This window comes from Tasmannia lanceolata, unplaced genomic scaffold (assembly GCF_043159265.1).
Source record: "Tasmannia lanceolata isolate RefF3 unplaced genomic scaffold, GAP_Taslan_0.1 ptg000005l, whole genome shotgun sequence".
In the NCBI taxonomy this organism is placed as follows: Eukaryota; Viridiplantae; Streptophyta; class Magnoliopsida; order Canellales; family Winteraceae; genus Tasmannia; species Tasmannia lanceolata.
Window position 1 is genome coordinate 5,920,998 of NW_027518682.1, and position 17,474 is coordinate 5,938,471.

The 17,474-nt window shown below is 40.1% G+C and overlaps 1 protein-coding gene across 1 annotated transcript; it reads left to right on the forward strand.

Annotated features, from left to right (window-relative positions):
* The first annotated feature begins 6,706 nt into the window (after nucleotides 1-6,706).
* On the forward strand, nucleotides 6,707-7,724 carry LOC143876516 (C2H2 and C2HC zinc fingers superfamily protein). The gene has a single exon (XM_077378215.1). It carries the CDS (start codon nucleotides 6,934-6,936, stop codon nucleotides 7,582-7,584), a length of 651 nt encoding a protein of 216 aa, XP_077234330.1. The 5' UTR covers nucleotides 6,707-6,933; the 3' UTR covers nucleotides 7,585-7,724.
* The last annotated feature ends 9,750 nt before the right edge of the window (nucleotides 7,725-17,474 follow it).

Here is a 17,474-nt window from a genome sequence, read left to right on the forward strand (position 1 = left end):
TTATGAACAGATTAACCGAAAGCAACTTGTCGACGAGGAAACTTTTTCTTCATTTAATTGAAAATTTCAACATCATTCAAACATTATTTTGCTAATAAACTACTACTAGTAATTACATAATTAGATTGGCATTAAGCTAAAGGACCACTTCAGCAGTCCGTGAGACACTTAGAAGTCCCATCTGAAAGTCGTTCACTGCTCCCATTGGCACGGTAATGGGGAACACATATTAAATTCACACAGGGCGATCCCCCCCTCCCCATAAATCATCTCCATAGGATGATCATAACCATACAATTTATTGGTACAGACTATTTACGTTGTGGCCCAACAAATGAACGGTTTTGATCATCCTATGGAGTGGACCCCACATGACTTTTTGAAAAATATTGGATTTCACGTGCACACAACATTAGACCCGGCAAATGGGTACGACCTGTGCGGGTACGATACCCGCCAGTACGGATAAAAAATACCCGCGATTCTACGGGTAGGTTTTTCATGTACCCAGACCCAACCCGTTCGGGTTGGGTAAACCCGCAGGTAACCTGCAAAAGATTAAAATCCACCGTATTTTGAGGAGCGACCTGCAAAAGATCAAAATCCACAAATCAAATACAATCCAAGAGGAATTGAAGTGATTAATAACCCTAATTTGATACAACAGACCTCATCTTCGGACTAATCGCTCTCTTCAACTCTCAGATCTGCTTCGGCAACTTCATCCCCATGTTCCTCCATAAATAAGATACGTTTTTTTTCCTAGTGGAATAAAGAAACGATTTTGAAGATATTATAATTGAAATTAGTATTTACCTCATTATCTGAAGATTATAATCCATTTTCTAATGATTCATGGATTTTTTCATCCTCGGAGGCATCTGAATGGGGGATTTTCTCCTCTACTGAGTTCGTAGTTGAAGGGGACTTGGCTTTCTTCTTCTTATTCTTCTTCTCCAGTGAGAGCACCCTCATTACTGATAACTGCGGAAGGAGAAAAAAGAGTTTGAAAAACCGATGAAAAAACCGTAACCTAAGTTTTGCGGGTAACCCGCGGGCACCAGGGCCCGACCCAGACGCACCGCTAGTCACGGGTGCGGGTTGTTTTGATATTTTATAACGGGTAAAGAAAATGCTACCCGTAAATTTCGCTGCGGGTCGGGTGTACCCGCGGGTACAGGTACCATTTTGCCGGGTCTACACAACATATAAAATCACTATAATAATAGAGATTTTATATGGTTTGTGGCCGTAAAGTCAAGTATTTTTCAAAAACTATTTACGGCCAGTTCATTGGATGATCCAAACCATTCATTTGATGGGTTAAAACGTAAATAGGCTGTGCCCCAAAAATCATTTCCAGTGGTGATCCTAACTCTCCAATCTATTGACGGACTGCACTTTATAGAAACCGGCCTCTATAGATCGATGGTTAGATCATCTTATGGAAATGATTTTTGAGCCACAGCCTATTTATGGTGTGACCCAACAAATGAACGGTTTGGATCATCATGTGAAGTTGGCCGTACAGTACTTTATGTAAAATACAGACTATCCGACCCCACACCATATAAAATCTCTAATAACAAACCCTAGATTATAATAAAGGCAATATGATCAACTGGCCCGAAAAAGCCGGAAAGGAGAAGACATGGCTTAGTACATTGGTCAAGTTGAACTAGTTTCTTAGTCGTGAGAATGAGTTGGGAAACCTTAATTCTGTGCTGTACAAAAAGAACAAGTCAAGAATATTCTTACCTAGTAGGATTTCTTTATTGAGTGAGAACAGGTTTTAGATTCTTAACTAAGGCAAGATGCTAAGTAGTGAAACATGAGAGCCAAGCTGTCCTGGGTCATGGTGGTAAACGGTCCAGACGATGTGAACTAAGTAAGAAGTTAAGAGAAAGTGAGATTAGGGTTTGTTGGTTGCGCAGAAAGGCGAAGGAAACTAGGAGAGGAAGGAGACTTTCTACCTCTATGGACTTAAGAACAGCAGAATAACTGGTTGTAGTAAACAAATGCCATCAAGTTGAAGACAACATAAAATGGGGTGTTAGTAAAATATGTTACTCTTAGATGGTTATCATGGAAAAAATATAAAATAAAGCACTAAACCTATGTCCCACGAACAATATAAAAATAAGGGAAGGGAAGTTTCCTTGGGAAAGGGGCATTCCCTTTAAAGATAATAAGAAAAGAACAAGAAATGGAATTTAGTAGGAAGCATTAGGAAGATTGATACTTTATAGGGATGACAGTCTACATCCAAGTAAGAAAAACAAAGGGAAGTAGTTCGATTGAAATTATTGGCTTTTAATCAAGAGGGATAATTAGCATTTTTTGTAAGGAGTGTTTGCTAGCATGCCTCATTTAACAAAGTCTCATGGCTTGTCCTCCTTATCATTTCCACTGAACGTGTGGTCGAAACCATTGATCTGGTTAAAAGAGATATAAAGAGATTTAAGTAAATCTCAAAGATAAGGAGGGAGATCCTCATACACTGTTTCCTTAGTGGTGAGGTCATTGCCCAAATTCAAGGCAATTGGCCATTTAGCTGGCCTACAAATGGATAGCAAAGAAAATTAGAGTGAAAAACAAATAATAATCGACATTCAACAAAAATTTAACTAACCAAGGAGCTAAGGTTGTTCAATGACTTCCATTTTGAGCAATGTAGCCCATTTATACAGTGGCCGAGTCAAACAATTGCCTCATTTACCAGATCCATGAGCCTAGAGAGCGAAATTTTTCCTTCTTTTGACTAATATGCAAGTATTTAGTTTGGGCGCTGATATTTAACCCCACCCTTCCCACCCCCCACCCCCTGGGCCGTGGAAGTACATATTCGCCCCCCTTTTAATGTGATTTGACGTCAAAAAGCGTTAGAGTTGCTCACTGTTCACGTTATAAGGAGGGCTGTTGGAAAGTTGCCTTATTTCCAGACTTGTTTCCCAATTGCAGTGGGATTTGTTTGAGGCAAAAAGGAAAGCCAACCTTTTAGGTTTTGGGGGAAAACCTAAATACTAAAAAGAGAGTGGGTTTTCTTGTGGAAGAACAACAAGAGTAGAGAGAGGTGTGTCGGCTGCCTCTTAGTTAGAGAAAAAAGAGAGAGACGGAGAGAAGGAAAAAAAGGGTTTCTTCCTTGGGTTTTCTCTTGGGTTCCTCTTGGGATTTCTCTTGGGCTTTTCTCTCGGGTTACTCTTGTGTGCGGTCTTGGGTGAGGGAAGCAAGAAAAGGGTTGCAGGTTTGTGGGTTTGTGATTTATCCATTGTAATCCTTGTGTATTGTTTTTCTCATAGTGAAAGATCGTGTTTCTCGGCCGTGGAATAGACTTGGCCGAACCACGTAAAATCTTGGTGTTCATCTTGTTGCTTGTGTTAATTTACGTTTCCGTTAAATTTGTACACGATCGGATCGAATTGTCCGGCAGATTTTCTCAACAATTGGTATCAGAGCTCAGGTGGAGTGATCGTCGAGGCCGGGTGGAGTGATTGTGGGAGTTGTGGTTGGATCGGGGTTAGAGCCATTTCTGGGGGTGGAAAGATAATCAAAGAAGATTCTTGTTCAACGTGGAGCGCTACACTGAGAAGTGCGAAGTAATATGAGATGACGGTAAAATCGAGTTCTACCCAGTTCAACATCGATAGATTTGACGGAAAGGGCAATTTCACCCTATGGCAGATAAGGGTGAAGGACATCCTAGTTCAATAGGGCTTGGCTAAGGCGTTAAAGGGAAAGGATGGGAAGCCAGAGAAGATGACGGGTGCCGAGTGGGAAGACATTGAGTCGAAGGCGGTCAGCACGATTCGACTATGTCTGACAGATAGCGTTATATTTAACGTTATGGAAGAAGAAGATGCGCCTAATTTATGGGAGAAGTTGGAAAAGCTTGGCCAACAGGTTGTATCTGAAGCGACAATTATACGGGTTGAAGATGCAGGAAGTCGAGGATCTTCTAGAACACATTATAATGTTCAACGGGCTTGTGGATGAAGTCCGCAAGGTTGATGAAAAGTTGAAGGAAGAAGACAAGGCCCTTTTGCTTCTTACTTCGCTTCCGGATTCGTATGACAAACTAGTGACAACCTTACTCTATGGTAAGGATACGATAAAGTTGGAAGAAGTTACGGCGTCGCTCTTATCGAATGAGATGCGGAAGAAACCCGTTCTTAGTGCAAGTGAAGAACAAGGGTTGGTTGTTCATGGTGGGAATCAAAGGGAAGGTCGTCTGACAGGGGATCAGGAAAAGGCAAGTCAAGATCCAGGGTCGGTGGAAAAGGTGTGCAGTGTTACCGCTGCAAGGAATATGACCACATCAAGCGGGATTGTCCAAAACGAGCTGACCAGGCGGACAATGGTGCTACGAATACGGCGGTGGTGGTAACAGATGAACAGGGCGAAGAGTTTGGAGACGTTTTCACAGTCTCTACATGTAATCACACTTCTCCTCATGATGGGCGGATTTTAAATTCAGGGAGCTATGTTCATGTATGCTCTAGGAGAGAATATTTTGATACGTTCCATGAGACAAGGGCGGGTGTAGTGTCCTTGGGTGACGGGTCTACTTGTGACATCACGAGAGTTGGGACGGTGAAGATCAAAATGTTTGGTGGAGTGGTTTGTATTTTAGGTGGTGTGGCATATGTCCCAAAGATACAGAAGAATCTAGTATCTCTTGGCCAGTTGGACTCCAAGGGTTGCAGGTTTTCAGCTGCAGGTGAAGCCATGAAAATCACACGTGGCTGCATGGTTCTGATGAAAGGCGAGAAGTGTGGCGGATTGTATCGTCAGGTCGGGGACACGGTGATTAGTGTTCCTAAGATCTCGATGGTTAGATGGAAACATGGTAATGGTGTGTGCACAAGTAGGGTCTCTTTCGCAGCTTGGGCAGAGACTAGTTTTCAGGTTGCAGACGATATTGAGAGGATGATGGTACCTGCGTTGGGGAGGATGGATCGAGATCCCTCTCCAAGGTTGACTGGGTGAGTCAACGGGTTGGCAACTATACATGTGTATTGGCCGTGTTGATCGAATCGGGAGGAGTCAGAACCAAGGTGATTCGAGGGGTGTGTAGCTGGTACTTCAGAAGGCCAATGGTGATTTGCAGTGACAACGGATCGGTGGCGACATCAACGGAAAATCTTCAGGTAACTGGGAAATAAGCCAAGGTGGAGATTGTTGGAAAGGTTCCTTATTTCTAGCCTTGTTTCCCAATTGCAGTGGGATTCGTTTGAGGCAAAAAGGAAAGCCATCTTTTTAGGTTTTGGGGAAAACCTAAATACTAAAAAGAGAGTAGGTTTTCTTGTGTGGAAGAACAGCAATAGTAGAGAGAGGTGTGTCGGCTGCCCCTTAGTTAGAGAAAAAAGAGAGAGAAAGAGAAAGAGAGTGAGAGAGAAGGAGAGAAGGAGAAAAAGGGTTTCTTCCTTGGGTTTTCTATTGGGTTCCTCTTGGGGTTTTCGCTCCAGTTACTCTTGTGTGTGATCTAGGGTGAGCGAAGAAAGGAAAGGGCTGCAGGTTTGTGAGTTTGTGATTAATCCATTGTAATCCTTGTATATTATTTTTCTCATAGTGGAAGATCGTGTTTCTCGCCCGTGGAGTAAGCTTGGCCGAATCACGTAAAATCTTGGTGTTGATCTTGTTGCTTGTTAATTTTCTTTTCCGTTAAATTTGTGCATGACCGGATCGGATTGCCTGGCGGATTTTCTCAACAGGGGGAATGCGTATTGCAGAGGGGGTGAAAATATCATCTCCCTTTAGTTTTCGTGAATTACGAAAATATCATCGAAATTCACAATTAAATGTAAAAACACAATCATTTTAAAGCTCTTTTCTTCTACGCAAGTCAAGATGCATCATATTAACATGCTTTATAGTTCCTGTTGCACATAGGAATAAGACAAATTCAGCTATGAGTTGGCTCTTCTCTCTTGAAAAAAGAGGGGCCGTGCAATGGCTTCATGTGAAATTGCCTAGACAATCCCTATATATACATGAGGATTTGCTATCCAAATTTGCAGAAACCATACTGAGGCTCACTTTTTCAAGGGAGAACAGCCACCTCAGATGAATTAAATGAATTAGACAAAATTTGCTATTATGTGCATGTTCTGATCTCTCCTGAAAAATGAGCCGGGAAATGGTTAGCAAAACCCATATATTTGCCGGGGACCATCCCAGAAGGCATTTCGTGGACTGGCTATTGCATGAGAGGTCAGCCACATGGGCTCACTTTTCAACATATTTTGCCTTATTCATTTAATCCATCAGAGGTGGCTGCTCTCTCATGCAACAGCCTTGTCCATGAAATGCGATGGTCCCTAGCAAATTCCATATTATATGTCTGTGTATGATGATAATTTCCCCCCCTTTTCCAACACTTTCAACCCTTTTTGTTTGTCTTTTTTATTTATAATGACTACATTTCCACCCTGGAACTGACTTCTTTTCATGAAAAGGCAAACAAAAGGGAGCGGGTGCTGGAGAGAGGGTGGAAATATCATTCCCTCACCCCCCAAGACACACACACACACACACATATATATATATATATATATATATATATATATATATATATATATATATATATATATATATATAGAGAGAGAGAGAGAGAGAGAGAGAGAGAGAGAGAGAGAGAGTCACTTGAATGAGTAAATAAAATGGGCGTTCAAGCCAATGTAAGAGAATGTCCTTATATGAAGAAGATAGCCAGTTGCGTGAGCAGCTTATTCTAATTCCCAAACCCCCCTTTCCTCAACTAAATTCCAAACGCTTACTTCAAAATCTTGGTGATACACTCGGTGCTAGGGTTTGTTGTCTCCCTTTCCACCAAAACCACAACTCCTACTATTTAAATCCTCCCCTCCCATCCACGCAACCCAAATATCTCTACCATCTCTTATTCTCCTTCCTAAATGCCCTATCCCCATAACCATGGCAGCAGATCTTAGTCTACACTCTTTGACCCAGCAACAAAAACTAGCTCACCAACAACCCAACCCTAAGTCAACCCCTGGTCCGTGGATGTGGAACCCTCGTCGAACCCCGGACGAAGATGACTCTTGGGAGGTCCGAGCCTTCGCGGAGGACACCGGAAACATTATGGGCACTACATGGCCCCCTAGGTCCTACACTTGCACCTTTTGTAGGCGCGAATTTAGGTCAGCTCAAGCACTTGGTGGGCACATGAACGTGCACCGCCGGGACCGGGCTAGGCTCCGTCAATCCCCACCAGGGTCCGATCCATCTTCTTCATCCACATCTTCCCCTCTTATCTTCCCCACTCAAGAATTTGTGGCCAATGGTGGGTTATGCCTTTTCTATCCTTTCCCAACTCCAGGGTCAGTTTTTACACCAAATCATGTGCATGGTAGCTTGGATTCTCCCTCTACTCTTCTCTCTATCTCACCTTATTCAGAAAACAGCTTGGTTCCATCTTATACACCTCTGTGTCACTTGGGCAAGGGCGAATCGAAAGAGATGAACGATGAAGATAACAATGGTGGAATTGAAAATAGTAACAAGGATTCGGTCATGGAAGAGCTGGATCTTGAGCTTCGACTTGGACAGAAGCCATCCCCATAGTAAAGATAGAAGTGGGTGTTGTATTCTTTTTTGTCAATATATCTATTGATATATGTCCTTATTAATTGTGGAAGTGAGCTCCATGGCTTTGTAAGATAACAAGTTTTAATGGAGTACCTAGGGCAAGCTGATCTTTTTAATTATCTTTGGTTGTTTTTTTTTTCGTCTTCTCTTTTCATATTTTGTTCATCTCGTGGTGAGATTAGGGGTGAGTGATGAATCAGTACAGGGTGCAGTGCAGTGTCATTTTCTATTGCATATTTCTTACGTAGGTCTTCTCCTAAGGGATGTCCGTGGGGACTATATCTTTCGAGATAAGCGAAAAAAGATATGCTCATCTACTTTCCTAAAACGACCAAAATGCCCCTGGCATCAACTTTCATTTTCAAGAAAATATGCCCTAGTTTTGTCTTGATATATGTTGGCAAATGATCATGAGAGTCGGTCCCACCAACACATGGGACACATGTATGTGAATTGGCCCTTTGACGTGGTGGGCCATTATTAGACTGCATGTAGGTTCTATTTCTGCAAATATCAACAATCAATTTTTTGTGTGAGACACTAAGCACCTGTGGATTTGTAGGGACAAATATTTCTCGCAAAAAAAAAATCTAGGCAATTTTTGTGTTTTCATAATTTAGAGGAAAATGATATGATTATGGCTTATTTAGCTAGGGGATACGATTATAAATTGAAGGTCCAACTATGTAAAACTTGAACCGTGGTGCTTCAAGTTACTGTTTTTTCATTTGTAATCAAATGACGGGAAAACAAGAAATTCTAGAATTTTTTCTTTCCCAAACTTTTGTAACCAATTCCTTCAATCCAAATGGGGCCTAAGGGGTTGTTTGGATCTAGGAAAAAGAAAAGTACAGGAAATTATTCTATGAAAAATAAAATTCCAACGTCTAGCAGTTTTGCATAAGATGGGCCACCAAGGCTAGATAGAATTAAAAATGAAGACATCCGTAAAAATGTGGGGTGGCTCCAATTGAGGAGAAGATGAGAGAGCACCGCTTAAGATGATTTGGACATATCCAACGTAGGTGTTTGGATGCTCCGGTGATAAGAGGCGACTCGTGCCAAATTGATGGAGTAAAAAGAGGTAGGGGCAGACTGAAAATAACTTGGGTAGAAGCATTGAGGAAAGACTTGATAGCTATGAACATAACATAGAACTTGACCTTGGAAGGATAGAATGAAAGAAAATGATCCAAGTAGATGAACCCAACTAGAACCAGGATTAGAGCCGGGTAAATTCCTTTTACCTTCTTCATGATTTTTCTTCTCTAAAGGATTCATTTAGCCAACCCAAACTAGTATGGGACAAAGGCTTTGTTGAGTTGAGTCTAGCAGTTTTGCAGTTTTTGATGGAAAATGAATTTACCAAACAGTGAAAAATTCAATTTCCATGGAAAAAATTCATAAAATTTCCAAGAAAAAATTCGAGGGAAAGTGAATTTACCAAACCTTGAAAAATTCATTTTTCATAGAAAAAATCCCCAAAAAAGTAAAAATTGAAAATTCCATAAGTCCAAGTAGACCCCTAAAATCCCCTTTTTGGGTTAGGGTGGGTCATCCATTCAATTTTGGCCAACTAGATCAACTGACCTAAGTACTCATTTACCTTATGCGTGTGCCATCTGTAGGATAAGCCCACTAATCTACAAAAAAAGACTAGGCAAAAAATCTATAGTTTAAGAATTGATTGATGGGTATTTTCATCAACTTTGTTTGGTTTTGTATGAGGGACTGTTCGGAAACATTTAACTTGTTTTCAGTGACAAATTGGGAAATACATTTCAAATCAGAGATTCACACTTCAAATTTACAGAAAAGATGGAGTGGCAGTTTGGAAGTTAAATTAGAAACCAGGGGTATTTGACGAGTATGTAGCTTCCAGACGTATAAGCGTCATGACGGACGTGTCGTATCTGTTGGAACGTCCCTGACCCTGACCCATTGCACCCCACCTGAAACTCCGATCATATACTGAACAAGGAAACGTTTCTAAACCCCCTCACCCGTTTCTTTCTTCCCAGACCTTGATGGCTACTACTCACTTACCCTAGCCAGCACCCTTCCATCCTTTTTGTCGGAAAACCTAACCAAATTCGCACAACATGCCTTCTCACCTTTCGGACAATCCATTAAATTATATGTATACTCTCTCTCTCTCTCTCTATACATTAATTTGGACCATGCTTTATAATGTACTAATCCCTCCAAGAGTTTTTCAAGTAATTAGTATTTTTGGACTAAGATCTTGCACAAGAATAAGTTGGAATAAATAAAGGGAAATGCTATCAGCACTGCTGTATTCTGATGAGGGCACTCCTCACTTTATTAAAAGTACGGTATGGCCAGCACCATAGGATTATCCAAACCGTCCATTAGATGGGCCACTGACTAAATAGGTTGTACCTGAAAAATTATTTCCGTAGGTTGATCCTAACCCTCCGATCTATAGATGGTTAGATCAACCCTCTAACATTCAGATTGGAGGGTTAGGATCAACTTATGGAAATGAATTTTGGGGCACAACCTATTTAGGCTGTGGCCCATCTCATGGATGGTTTGGATCATCCTATGGTCGGGCCATACCGTACTTTTAATAGAGTGAGGAGTGCCCTCATCAAAATACAGTAGTGCTGATAACATTACCCTAAATAAATATATATTAACTAAATTTTTAGTGATGAAAGCAATTATTAAAGGCATTCGATATGATCATCAGGATGATGGTTGCGGGGACCATCGATCAAGTACGGGGCTCAACGACATTGTCGGTACTTGTAAAGCTCGTGTACGTTGGAATTTATTTAGTGTGAGTGATTTTCCACATGTTAATTCCATTTTATTTATGAATATCACAAGCGTAACTTGTTAAAACCAGGATTAATTCACCATAGTACTTCTACCAAAGGTATGCATGTAATTTCAAATATTTCACGTATTAAGCGGTAGAAGTAGCGAAAATACTATATTTAAATATTTGGATAAAGGGGTTTAGTTACAAGGTTTAAACTATATAGGCTATATATTGCGGTGCACAGCAATATGATTCTAATATGGTAAAAAGGTTATTTTAAAGGCTTCTTTAAGCCTCTTCATATGTTAACAACTCGATCCCTCCTGTTTTTTTCTTCTTCTTCATTTTTTTTTTTTTTTTTGCTTTTTTTAAGAATGGCAAAACTACCCCTCCTTGTGTGATGTGGCATGTAGGGATTTGTTCAGTTCCACTCTTAGGTTGGCAGTCGGTCTCCGTAGCAGCACTCTTTTTTATATTACAATTTTTTTTTTATATAATTGCTTGTATTGGCACTACCATGTTTTGATAAGGGAGTAAACTCACCTTGTCTTTTATTATATAACAAATTAAAAGATAAAAGACAAGGCAAGTTTGCCACTTTATCAGCATCCTATGTATAGTTTTATAACTTGTTGCACTACATTTTTTTTGGTATAAATTCTTCAACATGAAGGCTAGTAAATTAACAAATCTTATAATTACTAAGATAATTACCCCATGAAAAGTTTGCATCACAAAGTTTCAAGCGTTCTCTTTAATAGTAAGAAAAGAGAAATAATCCCAAGAGGTTATTCTCTGAAGAATATGTACATTAAATGACTCTATCCCACTTAGAAATTTAAACTTCAGTGGGTCAAAGACACAAAATCCAAGATACAAAATCCTCACTGAAAAGTAGCAAAACCTTTTACTATCACTTTTGTTTTTAATCAAGCCAAAGTAAAAGTTCTTTTAAAAGGGTTTCGAGAAAAACAATCGGAAGCAAAAGGCCAAAAGGCCGCAACAGAATCCCAAGGCTGCAACTACATAGACAGATGGTGATGGTGTATGGTTGTGTGAAATCCGAGCACCCAACAACAAGCATTCTACGTAACCATCAATATCAGTGCCTGGAAGAGCATTTATGAGGGAACCATGGCATGGAGATTAGTTCCCTTCTTTACCATTTTTGACATCTCTAAGGATACTATCAACTACATAATTCTTTCTTTAAAGTACCCTAATCCTAAATTTTATCTTCTCCCACCAAACTCTGTTTAACATGATTACTAAGAGGAATGATAGAATGAAGGGCGTCCTGAATTGCAGAAACCTCAATGGCGCTCCCATTGGTCAGTTTCAGCAACGTCAAAGCCGTTTTTTTGAAGCCATCAAAGCACTTTAATGAAACTGACCAATGGGGGCGCCCTTGAAGTTGGTTTTACAACGGCACCCTTCATTCTATAATTCCTCGATTACCAAATATGTTTAACGTCGCTAATAATTGCAAATTTTTAACAAGGTTGGTTGGAGAACTATGGAATGTAAGCAAATATAGAAATTAGATAAAAAAAAGGGCAAAAACAAATATAAAAACACATGAGACTAATGGTGCATCGTGTTCTTGTACGATCTTCATTGTTACCCACTATGCCTGGATCCCATTGCACATTTGGCACATTTATAGGGCGAATGCGCATGATTGCACGAAATAGGGAACCAATGTAGGTACCACCCTTGATGTTTGATCCAAAGCCTCTTATAAGTCGGCTGCTATTGGATCAAATATCAAATGTGGCACTAGAATGGTCAGCAACATATCTGATGGGCCATAGCCCCAAAACTTCACCAATGAGACAAGCCAAGCCTTCCTATCAATGGTTTGCAATGGTTGATAAAAAAGATAAGCAAAAATCCACATTCATTCACATGTGTTTAGCTTCTCCAATCACCACACATTCAGCCAATCACCCAGGTGGCCCACAATATCAATGGTCACAATCACTCTACACGTGCCAAGCGTGAAATGGAGAGCCAAGATAGCATTTCCTTTCTTGTAGTTGCTATAAAAAAAGGATATAGGTTTCAAGCAACTATCTACGCATTCCCAACTTCTGATCTACCAGAATCAATACATCATTCAATGAAAAAAAGAAAAGAAAAACAAGATCCTAATTCCATTTCAAAGGCTTCAATTATCTAACAAGCTCCAAAAGTGGAAAGAAACCCTAAAACCCATTTTAACCCAGACGAAAACTGAAGAAAAAGCCAAGCTCTCAGCATAAATCCCTGAAATGAAATGTAGAAGAGAATATAAGCACAGAAATCAAAGAATTACAAAAACCCAAGACGCAACCCGATGCGGGATTTCCTCGTGGCCTATCGCTTTTACCTGACAAAGACTGCATGTATAGGTAGATATCATCCACCGAGATTTGGTATGGTACTTATGTAGAAAACGAAGCTTTTAAAAATCTCACATCTTTCTGTTTATCAATCTCTATTGGAGGCCTCGTCTTCTTACTGTTTCTGCGTATGGCAGCTGTTATTTAGGTTTAGTCCTCTTCGTTGCATGCCTCGTCTATCGAGCCTCTCAGATCAGTAATCATTGCCTCTTCTTATCCTCCTCCATCTCCATTTTTCGAGCTGTCCTTTGGCTCCATCATCCTTTAAAATTTTGAAATGTTGCCCTTCTCTTCATCTTTAAACGGTGTAGTTTTAATGAACAATCGATCTATCTATTTATCTATATCAGTGTTTAAAAATGCGGATTTGACGCAGAACGCTGCCAAGAAAAATCCTTGTCGACTCGGCGCGGACGCGACCACGAACTCGGTTGACAGAGTTGACGCGGTCATAATTTGGGAGAGTCAAATGAGTTTATTGACTTTGTAGGGCAAAACGCGGAATGTGGATGTGGTGCGACACGGAACGCAGCCGAGGTAAAAATTAAGGAACTCGACTCGGGCGAGTTCCTCGTCGAGTCAATGAGTTTTAAACATTAATCTATATAATATATAATAACCAAGCTTCTTTCCTATGTCACTTGCTTTCATGAGAAAACTTGTTCCATTAAATTTTTTTTACACCTCATGTATAGCATGGGTGGGGCCCACAATTTTACACCTTTGATATGGTAAGGCCTGCCATCTCTACCCAAACCCATGCATATGGTGAGGCTCACCATTTTACATCCATGAGTGGGCCCACCATTTCCATCCAAATCTTGGTTCAGGGTGGAGCCCACCATTTTACACCAACTCCACACAAGCCTGTGCATCGGGTTGGGCACATCATTTTACACCATATGTTTAATTTGATGATGTGGAGCTCCTATTCTTATGCACCCATGCATATAACATGGGCCAAGAATGCTAGTAACATATCAGAGAAAGATAATGAAGAAGATTAGAAATGATGGAAGTGTTTTTTATTAGTTAATGACGACAATTGTATAATGGTATCAAGAAAAGATATATCCACACTCCCTAACTTTGGTAATGGTTATTTTAGACTTTTTTTTTAATCGACTGATAAAATTCCCAACAAGTTGGCAACAGCCGACCAGGGATCTTTAAAATAACGAGTTGCTGCCAATATCAAAAGGTGAGAGTACAAATATCGACTCCCCCAACAACATTGTGACCAGACCTATCATGGCAAAGACAACAATAAAGACAATAATGTCATGACTTTAACAGGCATCTTAGATTGGAGAGCCTCTTGTTGTCATTTCTTAATAGGATTAGGAGGATTAGGAAAGTGAGGAGAATAAGTTTGGAGGGTTTTCTAAAACCTTGGGTAGTCTCTTGTTGGTTTCCTAGTAGATTAGGAAAGAGTGAAAGAGAGACTTATGTATAAGAGACGCAAGTTACATAAAGTATTTTTACACCTTGTGAAAGTAACGGAGAAAAGAGAGAGCGAGTGTTGGAACAAGCGAGAAATGATAGTAATTTTGCTTAAACCTCTTGGATTTTGATTTTTCGGGTTGCAAGCGTTGAGCAAATACAAATTGTGTCTAGGTATTGGCGATTATCGACTATAATCTCTTGTGTTTGTTGTTCATAATAGATGAAGATGATTTATCTCCCATGGATGGATGCAATCTTACGGAATCATGTAAACTTGTGTCTTTAGTGCATGAGACTTATGCCTAGTTTAATTAATACCTTTTATAGGTGATTTCTCTCCTCAAAAGTACTGTTGAAGTATAAATGATTAAATAACAACAACTCTAACAACTAAAGCTTTGAAGTAATTGGCTGTTTCACATGGTAACCGGGCTGTTGCCTCACGTGTCCTTGGTTCAAAACCCAACAGCTCCTTAATATCTTCACACGTGTGTTATATTCGGAATGGGATGAGCCACAAGATCTAAAGGCAGTATTTCAAAGATCATGAAAAATCAAACGGTTCTAATTTCTAACCGCTTGATAATACGGGTCTATGTGCATACCATAATCAGCTAGTTAAGATAGAACAATATTCATGATTTTTTCGCATATATATAGTTGACCGATATGGTGGTCCATAGGATCAACGGCCTTGATTACCACTATGGTGGTCCATAGATCATCAACGGCATTGATTATTATACATGTGTCCCAACAACATGCTTACTTGTACTATCAAATCGAATGGTTTATTACTTATTAGGCCCATAAAATTACAAAGTCCGATTCGGATTGATCATCCAATGGGACCTATTGCTCAAAGGAGTTAATGTTGATTGTTGGGTATTACTTAAGCCCTCATTATGATTCCTTTTATGCAAAAATATCCCTTTGGTTTTTGATACCTTACATTATTTCCATGACGAATCCTTTGTGTACCTTGGTGTTCCTAACCGTCCACTCATTTTTGATTGATTCCCGATATGGTAATGCATACAATAACAATTGTAGAAACTCCATACAGTTGATCTTTTGCACCCGCTTCAAGTCATGATGACTAATCAACCAATCTTGGGGTAAACAGTTTCCACCGCTTATCTTTACTTACACTTTCCTCTCGTACATAGGGAATGAGAATCAATCTTCTTACTGCGAATTCATAAGCTGTTTTGTTTCACTCATATAACCATCTCGTTTAGTTCATCAACCTAAATGGTGAATAAAAAAATCAAGATATCTATTCAATACATTCAACCTCTTTCCTAGAAATAAAGGAAAGAAATAAAAGTTAATGTTGCAACGAATCACACGTAGAGATATTGATAACACACATGGAGTTAATGGTATTTCATAACTAATAGATTGAGCAGCAGCTCGTAGACCACCTGAAAAGGAATATTTATTATTCGATCCATATCCTGACATAAGAAGTCTAATAGGAGCAATACTGGAAATGGCGATCCACAAAAAAACACCTATACCGAGATCGGCTAGAACAAGGCGATAGCCAAAAGGAATTACTGAATAACTTAGTAGAATTGATATGACCGCTATGGATGGCCCGATACTGAATAAACGAATATCTCCTCTAGATGAGAGAAGATCCTCTTTGAAAAGCAGTTTTGTCCCATCCGCTAGAGCTTAAAGAATTCCCAAGGGACCAGCATATTCAGGCCCAATACGTTGTTGTATCCCTGCGGATATTTCTCTTTCTAACCACACAATCACGAGTACCCCTATTGTGATCCCCGATACGGGAGTAAAAATAGGGACAAGCGTCCCTATAAGGCTAACAGTTTGATTTATGTTGAGTTCTAACCTGGGCACGTACACAAAAAAGTACAGTGGTCTCACCTCTTTGGCTGATCTAAGCCATTCATATGCTAGTGTGCACCATAGATGGGCCAGCCCTCTATAGGATGGTATAACCTTTTGATTTGTGGGGGTTTCCATACTGCAATTTATTTATTTATTTTATTGAATGGCTTCCATACTGCAATTTATTGAACTTTCCGGGCCTTTCATTTTATACCTAACAATTGGAGGGCTATGATAATCCTATTGGAGTTTTTAATTTGTTTAGATTTGCCACATTCGATGGGTCCTACATTGGCTATAGTAGGAAAGACAAGTTCCTCACCCACACTCAACTTCAAAACGGGAATAGGACCGAGAAATTAAGACGAATGTTTGGTATATTTGACAAAAATATCTGAAAGGGGGGCCTTGGGCTTACAATATCCTTTGGGTTAAATTTTCAAATAAATAACATCTTAAGTTATACTATTACACGCCGACAGAGTCTCTCTGCTGGGCCAATATAGCATCAGATGAAAATGGATGGTGGAGATGACAGAATATGGAAATGAAATGCTTCAAGCCACCAGTTGCTTTACTTAATATGATATTCGCCCCCACCAAAAGTATGCAAGGGAAATCATGATTTTGTCTCCACGATACTATGAGGCCCGGTGAACTCTTCACGATTGTTTGTTGACGTACTGCACTAAACGGCAACAAACCCTAAATCACTCTTGTAGAACAAATATGTGAAACACTAGTGTCTGTTTCTGCAGAACAGCGGACCACTAGAAGGAAATTTCTAAAAAGAAATAAAAAGCAATTTGAAAAGCTTTCAAGAGAGTGAAATGCTTTGGAAATTCTCGATTTGGAATTCTCCACAAGGGAATTCGTAATGTAAATGGCAAGTTTCTGTTTCTGGCACATTTTCTCTTTGAAAAACACCCATACAAGGCACATTTCCATATCGGTAGGAAAATTTGACGGTTAAACTGCAACCGACCACCGATCCACGGCCTAATTCACACCCGGTCAGCTTTTGATTGTTGGGACGCGGCTGGTCATGACCCGACAATCCAAATTGCTCCCAATTGGCCATTAGTCGTTATCTACGATTTGACACACAAGATCACACCCGATCCGACACTAGTCGTTGCACACATCCGAGCACGCTCTTATGCTCCGGATCACACTCACTTGGAATAATCATCGGATCACACCGATCTTGATCTAATGGCCCATTCATCGTAATGATGCATTGCACCGTCCTGTGGACCCGCCATTTGCCAAAACTCATTTGTGAAAGAAAGCACGAGAGAGAAGTGGGAGGGTATTAACCCGTCGCCCATTTTTAACTTTCCACTGTGTGACTGTTTACATTCCAACAAAGCACTTCTCACCTC

Excerpts from the sequence above, each read along its gene's own strand:
- LOC143876516 (XM_077378215.1), top strand. The coding sequence starts at position 6,934 with ATGGCAGCAGATCTTAGTCTACACTCTTTGACCCAGCAACAAAAACTA.